The 13,633-nt window shown below is 41.9% G+C and overlaps 1 protein-coding gene across 11 annotated transcripts in view; it reads right to left on the bottom strand.

The window, feature by feature from the left end:
- Window positions 1–13,633, bottom strand: part of ERC1 (ELKS/RAB6-interacting/CAST family member 1) — a 269,702-nt gene that overhangs the window by 44,360 nt on the left and 211,709 nt on the right. For all 11 annotated transcript variants that reach the window (XM_061418332.1, XM_061418328.1, XM_061418335.1 and 8 more), the window contains one exon: window positions 603–701. In XM_061418332.1, the coding sequence (XP_061274316.1) occupies window positions 603–701 (99 nt within the window). The remainder of the gene's footprint in view (window positions 1–602; window positions 702–13,633) is intronic.

Below are 13,633 nucleotides of genomic sequence, written 5' to 3'. Positions count from 1 at the left end.
CACTGCTCTCCCCCATCCATCATATTCAAGATCTTGGGAGAGTTCCCTTCTTCCAGAACTGGCACTGGATATGGCTCCCTTCAGGCTGACTCAGTGCCTCCTTTGCACTCATGAGGAGCTGAAGGCAACAGTTTAAGGAGGATGTGGATGGAGAGGTCCACCAGGGAGACAGGAACGAAAAAACTAAGTTTCAACCTTTCCGTTTAACAGGTGATGAGCAGAGATTTTCAAATTTTCAGGTAAATACACACCCTGAGTTGTGTGTGCCTCACTGAGCTTATACGGAAAGTTTTCTTTTTCTACTGAAGCAGGACAGATACAAATTAGTGAGTTTCTCTGAGAAGATTAATTTTTTTTCTCATCTCAATTTAAGGATTCTTTAGTGTTCCTTTCAAATCTGTTGGGTAACTCCTCTTAAAATACTCAGAATCAGGCACCACCTTCCTATACAGAAATGGACTCCGTATTTAGAAAAAAAGTTTTCAGAAACTGATTATTTTTATTTTTCTAACTTGTACCCCAGAGTCTGTAACACGCTACTACAGAATACATCAAAACAAAAGCATGCTGGTTTTTCAGAAGACAACCGAAAGCAGCCTTACCTGGTCTGGGGAGGGTTTGTGATTGCTTTGACCGGAATGGGAGGATCTGAAGTGGTCGTCCTCGTAATTGTCGGCCATTAACTTCATTCGATTTTGTGTCTAGGAGGAAACGATTCACAAGGTCAAGCTCAGGCAAAATCTCTACGACACACTGTACAGTAACAAGCACCTTAAAAATGTACCAAGAAAGGGTATAACGGATCCCGTCTGAAATAAATTAAACGTAGGATTTCTGAGGATACTGGGTGGTGGTGGGGGGAAAGCTCGGGCACTGCTACACGCTGAACTGTGCCCCCTCAAACCCATGCTGAGGGCGTAAGCCTCACATACCTCCATACATATGGAGGCAGTCTTCGGGAGCTGATTACGGTGAAGTGAGGTCATCAGGGTGGGGCCCTGATCTGATGGGATGGTGGCCTTCTAAGAAGGGGGAAGGACACAGTTGGGAGGGGGCTTCCGAGAGCCAGGAGGAGGGCTCTCATGGGAACTGGGTCAGCTGGCACCCTGACCTTGGATTTCCCAGCCTCCAGGGGGGTGAGAAAACAAATTTCTGCTGTTGAAGTGACTCAGTCTGTGGTATTCTGTTACAGCATCCCAAGCAGGCTAAGACAGGCACCTAAACTGGCATGCGAATTCTGGACGGAAGAGTAATTTCCTTAAATTAAGCACTTCATGCAGTGCCTGTTTTTATTTTTTAAAATAAAGAGTGGGTGACACCACACATGAGAGAGAACACTGTGACCCTATTTTTTCACTTCGTGCTGGGCAGCACCCATCTTGCCAGGTCACTGTGAGAGTTACTCATCCTTTTAAACAACTATTCCATTTGGGGGAGATGTTATTTAACACACAGACCATAAATACCGGAGGAAAAGTTATCCTTATCTGTAAATGAAATGATTATATACCGAGAAAAATCCAGAGAATCATCTGAAAAATGATTACAACTTACGATAAAGTTCAGTAAGGTGATCGGACAGAAGCAACATATTAAAATTCAATGACATCACCGTTTTCTTTATACCATCAATAAACAATTCAGGCTTTGGAAATGAGTTAAAGATTCTGAAATCCTTCTCTTTAGTCCTAAGACTGGAAGTGGATTATTCTCTCATGGCCTCTCCTCCAAGTTCACCAGAATGGAGGAGCAGATTGGATTCTGTGTGGTTGGTTAACTTAAGCCCTAAGTGAATGTATGGACACACACACATATATATACACATCTATAAAACATTTTAGAGAATTTACTTTGCAGAGCAAGCAATTTAGAAAATCCACAGAACGCTGTGCATATGATCAAACAGCAATATTGTTAAAACCTGAGGTTCTGAAAGCATTAAAAATACATTTGCTAATGTTATATGATTCAAAAATGTTCACTGTAGATAATTTAAAACAGAGAAAAAAAATTACCCCTAAGTCCCTCTAACCAGTGATAATCATTGTTAATATTTATGTGAATCTGTTCAGTCTCTTTCCTATGAACCTAAATAGTAGCATGTTCTGATTTATTCTTTGCTTTTGCTATAATGCAGTATTTTAAAACTGTGATTATTGTGCAGTGTATTTTGACATCTGGTAAGACATGTCCTTCTTCACCAATTCTGCTTTGTCAAAATCTGATTGGGTATCTTTAAAACATTTTCTTGGTAAATGTAAGACATTTTGTCTAGTTCCATAAAAAAGTTTGCAGAGATTTTTCTTTGGTACTTTTTTCACATAATGATGCCTAAGCAGGGGCTTTAGAGCCAAACTGCCCAGGCCTGAATTCTAGTTCTGCTTTTTACCAGCCAGCTCAGCTTGGGCAAGCTGCTCACATGCTCTGAACCTCAGTTTCCTCTCCTTTAAAATGTGCATAGCAATACCTTCTCCCGGTAAGACTGTTGTGAAGATTAACCAACCGAGGTACTAACATAAGCGCTTACAAAGGCACCTGGCATAAAATCAATACCCAACTAATTTTAGCTATCCCTATTATTATGAACATTCCATGTCACTAAATATTATTCTAAAAATCTACTCGAGAGTCCCTTGGACTGTAAGGAGATCAAACCAGTCAATCCTAAAGGAAATCAACACTGAATATTCTCTGGAAGGATTGTGAATTCACTGGAAGGATGCTGAGGCTCCAATACTTTGGCCATCTGATGTGAAGAGCTGGCTCATTGGGAAAGACCCTGATGCTGGCAAAGATTGAAGGCAGGAGGAGAAGGGGACAGCAGAGAATGAGATGGCTGGATGGCATCAACGACTCAAAGGACATGAATTTGAACAAACTCCAGGAGACAGTGGAGGACAGGAAAGCCTGGTGTGCTACAGCCCATGAGGCCCACAAAAAGTCAGACACGACTGAGCGACTGAACAACAAACTCTAATTTTAACCGGCTGCACAGTGTTCAATTGAATGGATGCTTAATGAGCCCCATACTGTTGGGCACTTGGGCTCTCTAGATTTTTACTGAAAAACAATATACATACATTTGTAGCCAATTCCTCCCTCCAGGATATAATGACAGAAGAGAAAATCCTTATCAAAAAATTGTGATATCAAATTTCTTTTCTGAGAAGACTCGAAGTGGCCTTGAAAACACGCAGGGGAACGTTTCTCATGTCACGTGGTGCTGTGTGACCGATGGAGAGGCTTCTGCAACAAGGGAGGGAAAAGCAAAGGGCAGGGGCACGCCAGAAACACCTCCACGTCAACTGTAAGAGGAATGTGCGGCAGAAGCACACTTGAACAGTTATTATCTTAGAACGTGACACACAATCTTGAAGGCCTGATACTCAGTGCGAGTTTAGAAACTTGGAGAAGAACTGATAAAGTACACGCAAATCCCCTTCCAGAGCAGGATGTATCTCAAGTATCTCTGAGGCATGAGACTGAAAGCCTCCAAGAAGAACTGATCATAGGAGATAGATAAGACCAAAGGTTACTTATTTCATGTAAGCGAATGAAGAAGTAGATACAAGAACGTCTCCATTTCTGAAAGACCTGAGGTGTATCCAAGTTGAGCCAGGGTTCCCAGGCCTAAGGCTCATTAATTTGGTGTGAAGTCTGTTCCCTGCACAGACAGAGGCTGAGCGCTAAGCACCCGACAGCTCACAGAGTAGTAGATGTTATACAGACCCTGCAAACGGCACTGTTCTCAAGGAGCTCTTGTACCGCTCTTCTTAAGATAAGCCAGCAAGCATGAAAGGTGCTTTTTAGCCAAATATCTTCCCTTCTGAACCATGCCACGTGCCTATGCAGACAGCTGGACTCCCTTGGTCCCCTGACATGAAGAATAAGATTGTTTGAAGCAGTAAAAAGAGGGGGGGAAAAACAAGATGGGAAGAAACTTGCTGAAACCAACTTTGTAAGCCATAAACGTGTACCTCTGTATACAGTTATATACACCCGTTCAGGGAATTCGCTGGTAGCTCAGTCAGTGAAAAATCTGCCTGCAGTGCAGGAGACCTGGGTTCAATCCCTGGGTTGGGAAGATCCCCTGAAGAAGGGAATGGCAACCCACTCCAGTATTTTTGCCTGGAGAATTCTGTGGACAGAGGAGCCTGGTGGGCTACAGCCCATGGAGTCACAAGAGTCAGACACGACTGAGCGACTAAACCACCACCACCCTGCCAGAGGAAAAGGAGCTCCTCGTTTAGATTGCTAACCTTTTCTTCTGAGACTGAGATATTAGTGCTCAGACACGGCAGTTCAGAAATGACACTTCACAGAAAAATATTTTAGTTAGGCTCAGAAACAGTATATGCTGGTGATCCAAACCCAGGTACTAAAAAATGTTTAAATTCTGATCAGTTATCTGGTTGTTCACTAATCTTTGCTTTTTGGCTTCTGAGAATGCTATTAACCTACCTAAATGAGCTTTAGAAAGAATAATACTTAGAAATATTCTGAGATATTTTAGAAAATATATAAATAAAACTTAACCTTACTAATTAGCATTATTTCCAATTATCTTGAAGAAAGCAATAAAGTGATTTCTGCCTACGTTCATTGAACCTTGGAAATCATTTTATTAATATTATAGTGAATTTCAGTTAAACTTTGTTATATTGGTATTTGATATATAAAATGAAAAAAGCATAGTCTCCATTATTTTTAGGTGGGTCAGATGCAGCATTGGCTATAAATCTTACAAAATTTCAACAAATTACCTTTGAGCTTTATTTTAAACTTCATTACATTAAAAAGTATAAATTAGTTATTATTCTTTAAAAATTTTTAAATTTATCTTTGGCTGTGCTGGGTTTTCACTGCTGCAACTTCATTCTCTAGTTGCAGTGTGTTGGCTTTTCATTGAGTGGCTTCTCTTCTTGTGGAGCCAGGCTCAAGAGTGTGTGGGCTCAGCAGTCGCAGCTCCTGGGCTCTAGAGCACAGGCTCAGTACTTGTGCATGGGCTTAGCTGCTCTGTGGCATGTGAGATCCTCCTGGACCAAGGATCAAACCAGTGTCTGCTGCACTGGCAGGCGGGTTCTTTACCACTGAGCCACCAGGGAAGCCCTATGAATTATTCTTGAGTTGTTCATTTATCTTTCTAGCTGGCAAAGTTCCTCTTCCACTGGTTGGACAGCTCTGGGGGGCTCCCTTGGAACAGTGCGGGAGGCAGAGGACAAGAGCTGGATCAGAAGAGAGAACTGTGCTGAATTCAGCCCAACAGCTGTCACTGTCAGACTACCTTCACACCCTATTTTCTCAACTAGAGGGCAAGCTCTAGAATAGAAAAATGTGTTTCCTACTGATTTTAAGATCTTTTTTCTTTTTGATGTGGACCATTTTGAAAGCCTGTAGTGAATTTGGTATAGCATGGTTTCTGTTGTTTACCTTCTGGCTTTTTGGCCAGGGGCATGTGGGATCCCAACTCCCTGACCAGGGATGGAACCTGCACCCCCTGTATTGGGAGGTGAAGTCTTAACCCCTGAACCAGCAGGGAAGTCCCCCAACCAATCCTGTTTTGCTTTTCAGAGAAACAAGTTTGGTAGTTTAATTATGGTCCTGGTTAGGATCACAATGGGAAAGGAGAACTATCCTGTGCACTTTCTATGTGGCAGACTTTCTGTGTCCTTGGACGTGACATCACTCCTGCATTCTGGCAAATACGCGCTAAGCTCGTCTTGTCTGTCCATTTCTTGCTCCAGATCTAGAATCAGCCACTTTACCGAAGAGCTCACTTGGTCAGCGGGACACCAGTGGGTTAGGATGCTCAGGGCTGCAGGATTATCGCTGCTTCCAGGCTGTTTCAGTTCAGAGCTGGGGAAAACTTTTTTGTAAAGATGAAGATTATGAATGAACAGCAGTATTTTCAATTTAGATTTAAGAGTCTAGATCCGACCCTTAAAGAATAAGTTTTTACTTAACCTCTTTGATTTTATACTTTATATATCCTTTTTCCTCTTAAGCTGAAAAACCTTGGTTCCTTACAATGATGTAATTAGCTTTTATTGGCTTTATCCATCAGAATAGTTCTTTGAAAATACCAATACCAATGTAACCACTATCAATATGCCTTCAGCATGAGCTTTAAAATTTCTTTGCATTATTTTTCTTCTCACTGGCGAGTATTTTACTGAGAATGTACAGAGAAAGATCTGTAATATATACAGTTAGCTGAAACAATCCTAGGCTCTATGTGGCTATGTCAACAATTTAACAAATAACTAGATTCATCTGTTTACAAAACTCAAGAACTGCTTTCCCCACTTTCTGATATGATTTTATTTTTATTTATGTAAAACATCTGTATGATTCTAGGGTCAAAACTTTATATATAAAACTAGGTCCCTTCAGAGAAAACTTGCTTTCAACCCTGCTTCTCCATTCTATTCATTTCCTCTTTTCATAGGAAATTTTGGGCGTAAATTTTAAATTCATCTTTAAATCTTTCTTTATGTACGGTAAGCAAGCATGCACTCTCACAAACATTTCTGCATTCACCCACCTTCGTCACATGAAAAGTAGAATACTGAGGACTTCCCTGCTGGTCCGCGGCTAGGACTCTGCGTTCCTAGTGCAGGGGGCCTAGGTCCCACCCTCATCAGAGAGCTACACCAAACTACATCCCAGGAGCCGCAAGAAAGACACAGGATGGCCAAATAAATGATACTCTTAAAAGTAGAATATTAAATACACTATTCTTGCTTTTTCATTTACCAAAGTATTCTAGAAGCGGCTCCATCTCTCCCTCCATTCTGTTAGATGTACTATAACTGATTCAACCAGCACCCACCGCCGGACACCTGGGTTATCTCCAGTCTACTGCTATTACAATCAACCGGCACCTGGGTTCTTCCCACCCTACTGCTATTAGAAACACTACAATAGCTAACACTACAGTAGCACATGCCGAGTTACCTGTGTAATGTTATTCTGTAATTGTGAAAATGTATCAGTATTTCAGTAGGAACTTCCCACACCCAGTGGTACTCTAAATCTGCTGGAAATTCTGGCATCTTACTGGGAACCCGGGGATCCTTCCCAGGGTCATGGCAGAGGAAAGTTTTTCTCATTCACTGGCAGTAAAAGTTTGGCTGAATTGGCCTTGCTCTCCTTCCCCTTGAACAGCGCTCCTCTGATGTCCCAGCCCCGGCAGAGGTTCAGTTTCAGCGCCTGGTTCATGGCATCCTCATGTTCCAGCTCCATTCGCCGTGCGGACCCTAAAACCCAGCCTGACCTGAACTGGTCACAGCAGGTCACAGCACTCTAGGGCTGCTGCTGCTTTTGTGCACACTGTCTTTGCTTCTGACACCTGCGGATTTCCTCTTCTGCCAATAAGCTCAATCACACATCACAGACTCTGCTGCTGCTAAGTCACTGCAGTCGTGTCCGACTCTGTGCGACCCCGTAGATGGCAGCCCACCAGGCTTCCCGTCCCTGGGATTCTCCGGGCAAGAACACTGGAGTGGGTTGCCATTTCTTTCTCCACCACAGACTCTGAGAGGGAGTTAAAGCTTATCCAGTATCTTTAGGTTGGGAACAAAAAGCGTTTCAGATTCTCTGAATCTGTCAGATTCTAATAACCCGTCTGCATGTCTCTTCTTCCCATGGATCGAGTCTGTGAGGGCTGGGACGAGCACTCTTTCAGCCATGTGTCAACCCAGTGCCTAGTAAAATCGCTAGTACATGTGTGTGTGTACACACATATGTATCTATATAGTCCTTTTAACATGTGTTTGTCAAATTCAAGAATCTGTTTTCTAAGGTTGGTGCATTTGGGATTGTATTTTATTATTGTTCCAGCAATGAGTTTATATTTTGAAAGCTTTTTCTATGAAATTATCTTGATTAAATAATGCTGTTTTCCCATTTGTATTAATTAAAAATAGACATGCTTACCAAACGGAATTTCTCAAAACTATGAAAAATCCAGCATTATTACAATGAGTTGTCTCAGCCAAAAGAAAATGGACATCTTAACTAACCAGCAAAGTTTTATCTCAAATAAAAACATAACTGCTGCTACTTATAATAGCTTCAAAAAGAAGCCCAGAATCCAGGCACTCTGGTTTTCTTAGCTTCACAGAGTTTTTTCCTTTGATTTCCTCATATACAAATTGATTTATGTAAGAAAAAGGAGAACTTCTGATTATGGATATTCAGGTATTTGTTTTGGTATTCAGGGGATTTTTTTCCTTAAGGATTCATGTAATCTTCCTCTCTCATCTCAAGGGTATTCTTGGATACGTCACCATTTATGGCTTTCAGTTCACAGGATGTCTGTTCTTTCAACATATTCTGTGTTTCCTACCAAAACCCTGCTTTTTCCCCCACTCTTGGTAGAAAGTAAAGAAAACAAACACATAGCAAACTTTCTACTTGCCCTTTTTAAAAAATAAAAAAATAAAGGAGCCTAGGTTTTTTTCATCTTATTATAATCATTCCTTAGTTCTCAGAAAGGTTTGTGTGGGACTCCTTGCTTCCCCAACAAACAATCACATATTCCTTCCTCCTTAGCCACCAGAAAGTATTTATTTATTAATCTTAATACATAGTCCTGCTTATTAGGTATGTCTAACTCTTTCCTATATGCCATGAAGACTTTACCTTTGAACTCTGGAGGGACAGCAGCCTATACTTTCTCTTTTTCAATGAATATTAACATGAAGATAAAGATATATCCAGTGTTTAAAAATTAAAAGACACTTTGTAAGAATTTCTAAGTTTTGAGCGCTGTCCTGTTTCTGGCGGGGCTGTGGTGTGGAACTGCAGTACACCAAGGTGAAAACTCAGAGCCAGACCCACGAAGCCACAGAGTTCCAGGAATGGAATAGCTCGTAGGCCAACTTGCTAAACTGACCCAAACCAGTGTCTGAAATGAGACTGTTTAAAACAAAGTGCGATTGAAACTTTATTCCTGATCACTGCCTCACTTTCTAGCACACACTTCTCACCTTTGCAGTAAACCTGAAGCAACCCTATTCGAGTTTTAAGGTTACCACCATCGTTTCTTCCAGCTGTGTGTCCTTAAAGAAACAGAAGCCCCACATTTTGCAAAATATTTAAGGGACTGCTAGCCAGATACAGTGAGACTCACCGTCACATCTAAGGAAAGAAGATAATGTAGGCAGGCGTTTTCTGTTATTCTAGAAACCAGTGAACAAAGGCCAGGGTCTGAGAGCATTTACCATAGAGTTATGTCTACAGATCAGGCCATCTGGGTGGCTAAGCACACACAGTTAAAATTTTAGATATGGGGGCCACAAAAAAAAGAGAAATGACATTAAATTCCTTCACATGTAACAGAAAAGACAGATCCCCTCCATTAAAAAAAAAAAAATCTTAGATGGTGTCAAACAGAATCTTAAAAAAATCACTTTCTCAAGAATGGTGGCACAAACCACAGGTATCAATTATAATGCATCTTAACCCAACAATTTTGTGCTGCAAAGCAGAAAAGTTCAGTATTCTCCCTTCAAACAAGACACCCTTTCCTTTAGTAAACATATTTATTTAATGCTTTTCACTAAAAACAAACAAAAAAAACATTTCCCCTGTCTGAGGAATAGCCAAGCAAGCAACGGGGTAATCTTCAGAAATTCTAAGCACTTTAAACACACACACACACACACACACACACACACAAGAAAAAAGATGCATTTCAGATAAGAAGGATCAAAATTCTTGAAGTTCTGAGGGGACTTTATGCTTTCTTTTGACAAAACCATGGTCCGTGCATGGAAAGGGAATGAACGGAACTGACTCAGTGTCAACTATGAACCGCACACTCACGCGCACGTGCACTGAAGCACCTTCAAACAAACCTGGGACGTGAGCGCATTCGGTTCTTAATGGAAACCACCCACCCTGAGCAACGGACACAGGGCCAGACCCTCAGCTCCAGCTTGTCTTCCTGCTCTGAGACCTCACCGCAAAAGGACTTCTCTGTACCTGGGTGCTCTCACAAACTTTTAGACGTGGTTAAGTTGTTGGAATCAACAAACACTGACCAACGCATTCTAGGTATCTTCTCTAGTCTCCAAAGTTACTTCTCTGTGTGTGTGTGAAATTGAGCTAAACAGCTTTTAGTCTTTTGTGAAAGGAAAATAACCCTGACATTTATTATAATCAGGCCTTTCTTAAAAAAAAAAATTCTTAATTTAAAAAAGTATCTTAAATTGATCTCCTATACTTAAAGCTATAGAAATACTTCACTGATCATTTCAATAAACTCAAGTATTTGAAAAAACTTTGATTTCTAGAAATAAACAAGAAGTACCAGGCATAGTTTGATTCTAATAAGGAATGAATACTCATTAAGGGTCATTTAAAAGGAATTAGTGGCTGAATAAATTAGTGAAACTGGACGGCAAACCAGTCAATCCTAAAGGAAAACCTTGAAAATTCATCAGAAGGACTGATGCTGAAGCTGTAATACTTTGGCCACCTGATGAGAAGAGCTGACCCATTGGAAAAGACCCTGATGCTGGGAAAGACTGAGGGCGGGAGGAGAAGGGGGCAACAGAGGATGAGATGGTTGGATGGATCACTAACTCAATGGACATGAGTTTGAGAAAACTCTGGGAGATGGTGAAGACAGGGAAGACTGATGTGCTGCAGCCCATGGGGTTGCAAAGAGTCAGACACAACTTAGTGAATGAACAAACAGGCAGCAAAATGCACCTGCTACCAAAGGCATCATTTTCTGAAACACATCATAAGGTACTGGGGCTGGGGGACAGAGTAAACGTGAAGCAGAGGTTTACATAGGATCCAGAGCCACATAGCGTGAAACTCCAAACACCTAGGAGTCAATAAAAAAGCACACACAAAAGAACCAGCAACGAGCTCATTCTCGAACTGAACGAGCAAAGACAACTGTGGTTAAAGGCATGGGGGGCCCGAAAACCTTCTTTCCAACAGATGGAGGCATTTGGGGGCAGCTGATTAGAGACCACAGCAGGGCTGTGAGGGGTCAGAAGAAGTCGGAAGCTGCCCTGGCAGGCCTGCCATGGAGCACCTCTCTTCCACCAGCAAGCCCTGGTCCGTCTCCTCCCAGTCCTGGAACAGACTGGGAACTCAGGCGGAGGCGGGGGTATGGGGACTAGGAGATGGGGCCTGCACGTGTCCGAAGGTGACCCAACTCTTAGCAGCAGCTTCCAGGACATTCTGGGTCAGAACAGCCTATCCAGTTCACATCTCTGCAGCCACATCACTACAGGTACCCGTGTCTGCAACCAGGTTCATCTGATCACCCCAAACTGCAGCTCTATTTTGGTGGTAGTCACACTCCACCCGAGGACCGCAGTCACCCCTGGAATGCCTACACATGTGCGTGTAGGTTTCACTTTCTTAAGTCATGTAGAAAACAAAAACTACAGTTATAAAACACTGTTACGACAATACTAGCTTTTATAATCGCCCAAGTGTTTGCCTCTGTTGAGGTCTTTACTTCTCCACGCCAGTCTCAGACTACCGTCTAGCGGTCTTTTCTTTCACCTTGCAGGACGCCCATCAGCGTTTCTTGTTGGGCAGATCTAATGGCCATGATCTCCTGCAGCTTTTGCCTAACTCAGAATGTCTTAATTTCTCCCTCATTTTTCAAGGATAGTTCTACTGGATATAGGATTCTTGGTTTCTTTTAGCTCTTAGAATATATCAGCCTCCCCAAAGAAGTCTTCGTCTTCTGGCTTCCAAAGATTCTGATGAGAAATCTGCTGAAAACCCTACTGAGGATCCCTTGTATGTGATGATTTCTCTCCTCATCTTTTGAAAGTCTGACTATAATTGTCTCATTTTGAATTCACCTAACTTGGAATTTGCTGTCTTTCAGCAAATATGGGACGTTTTCACCATTATGTCTTCAGATATTCTCCCTGCCCCTTTCCTGCCCTCTCCTCCTTCCCATGATGTGCATGCTGGTCCACATGATGCTGCCCCAGGGGTCTCTAGGCTCTGTTTACTTTTCTTAAGTCATTTTTCTTTCCGTTCCTCAGCCCTGATAATTCCCATTATCCTATCCTCAAGTGCACAGATTCTTCTGCCTGCTCAAATTTGCTCTGAACCCCTCTAAGTGAATTTTTCATTTTGGCTAGTGTACTTTTCAGCTCCAGAATTTCTTTTTGGGTTTCTCTTTAGATTTTCTTTGTTGATATTTCCACGTTTTCACACACCATTTTCTTGACACACCCATTCCATTTCTCTGCCCATGTACATATATGATAGTAACAGTATTTTATTACCAGAGTTATTTGTGATGGTAATTTAGGGTTTTAAGCACATAGCTCTTCAAATTTGGCTGCTTAAGAATCAGTCTATCTGATTTCAGATACTGAGTTCTCAATTAGACTTCTCTCTCATTCAGTCAACAATTTCTAAAATAATTGTTGAAATGAGAAGATACCTTTGATATAAGGTGGGGAAGAGATTTTGGCCTGTCGAGATTCTGAATTTTTCTAACTGAGCACAGTCCTTTATGCAAATTTATTTTCACTGTAACTTAGGAAAGAATTTATTAAAGTGCACGAGACAGAATTACTGGGTTATTAATGATACAGCTAAATGCTACTGAGTGGCTCAGATGTAAAGAATCTGCCTGCAATGCAGGAGACCTGGGTTTGATCCCTGAGTCAAGAAGATTCCCTGGAGAAGGAAATGGCAACCCATTCCAGTATACTTGCCTGAAGAATTCCATTGACAGAGGAGCCTGGTGGACTATAGTTCATGAGGTTGCAAAGAGTCGGACATGACCGAGCAATTAATACACACAAAGGATACTGAAATCTCTAACCGAAAGCCTATGATGATGGCAACACATTTTGGTGTAGCAATCGTCAATGTTGGCAGTGGAGTGACATGGTCTGTTCTGAATCCTAGCTCCGCGCTTACTAGCCATGTGACTCTGGGCAAATTTCTCGCTCTCTCAGCATCTCCTCTGTACAATAAGGATAATTGTGCTTCACAGGGTGGTTTCTGTGTAATTATATGACTTAATTTGTGTGAAGCACTCAAAACAAGCTTTAACTCAATAAAATTTGGATATTCGTATCTGTGAATGCTTTTTCAAGAAAGCCAGACAGTAGTTTAATTTGGTCGTGTGGGCTGTCCATGGGAAGGGTACTCTGTGATGGTTAATGCTGCAGTTTGTCTGCCATCACTCCTCTTGTTTCCTTGAGTACAAGTATCACTTAATTCTATATTCGCTTTTCATAAGTATTCACATTCTTTCAGAGAGACCAAAAGAGGCAGCAGGAACAGATTCTGTGGAGCGTACTGATCTGATTCCTACCAAGAGAAGCTGAGTGGGAGAAAGGTGAATCACCCTGAACCTGTCTTCTTACTCACACTTAATGAGATCCTCAGACCAAGGTCAAGGGGCTCAGGAAGCAGCTATAAATCATGCCACCTGACAGACAGCGAGGGGTCAGGAACGGGAGGGGCACGTGCAGAGGGGCAGGAAATCGAGGTTGATTTATTTGCATTGAGACGCTTCAGGAGGGATCAGAAAGATTTATAAATTCCCCGTGGCATCACAGAAGGCGGCAGTCTGACAATAGGAACGGCAAGCGAGATGTGATGCTCGAAACAAGGGGAA

The sequence above is a fragment of the Bos javanicus genome, chromosome 5 (genome assembly GCF_032452875.1).
Source record: "Bos javanicus breed banteng chromosome 5, ARS-OSU_banteng_1.0, whole genome shotgun sequence".
Classification (NCBI taxonomy): Eukaryota; Metazoa; Chordata; class Mammalia; order Artiodactyla; family Bovidae; genus Bos; species Bos javanicus.
Note: the sequence above shows the minus strand (reverse complement) of the source record. Positions and strands in the feature narration are given on the sequence as shown.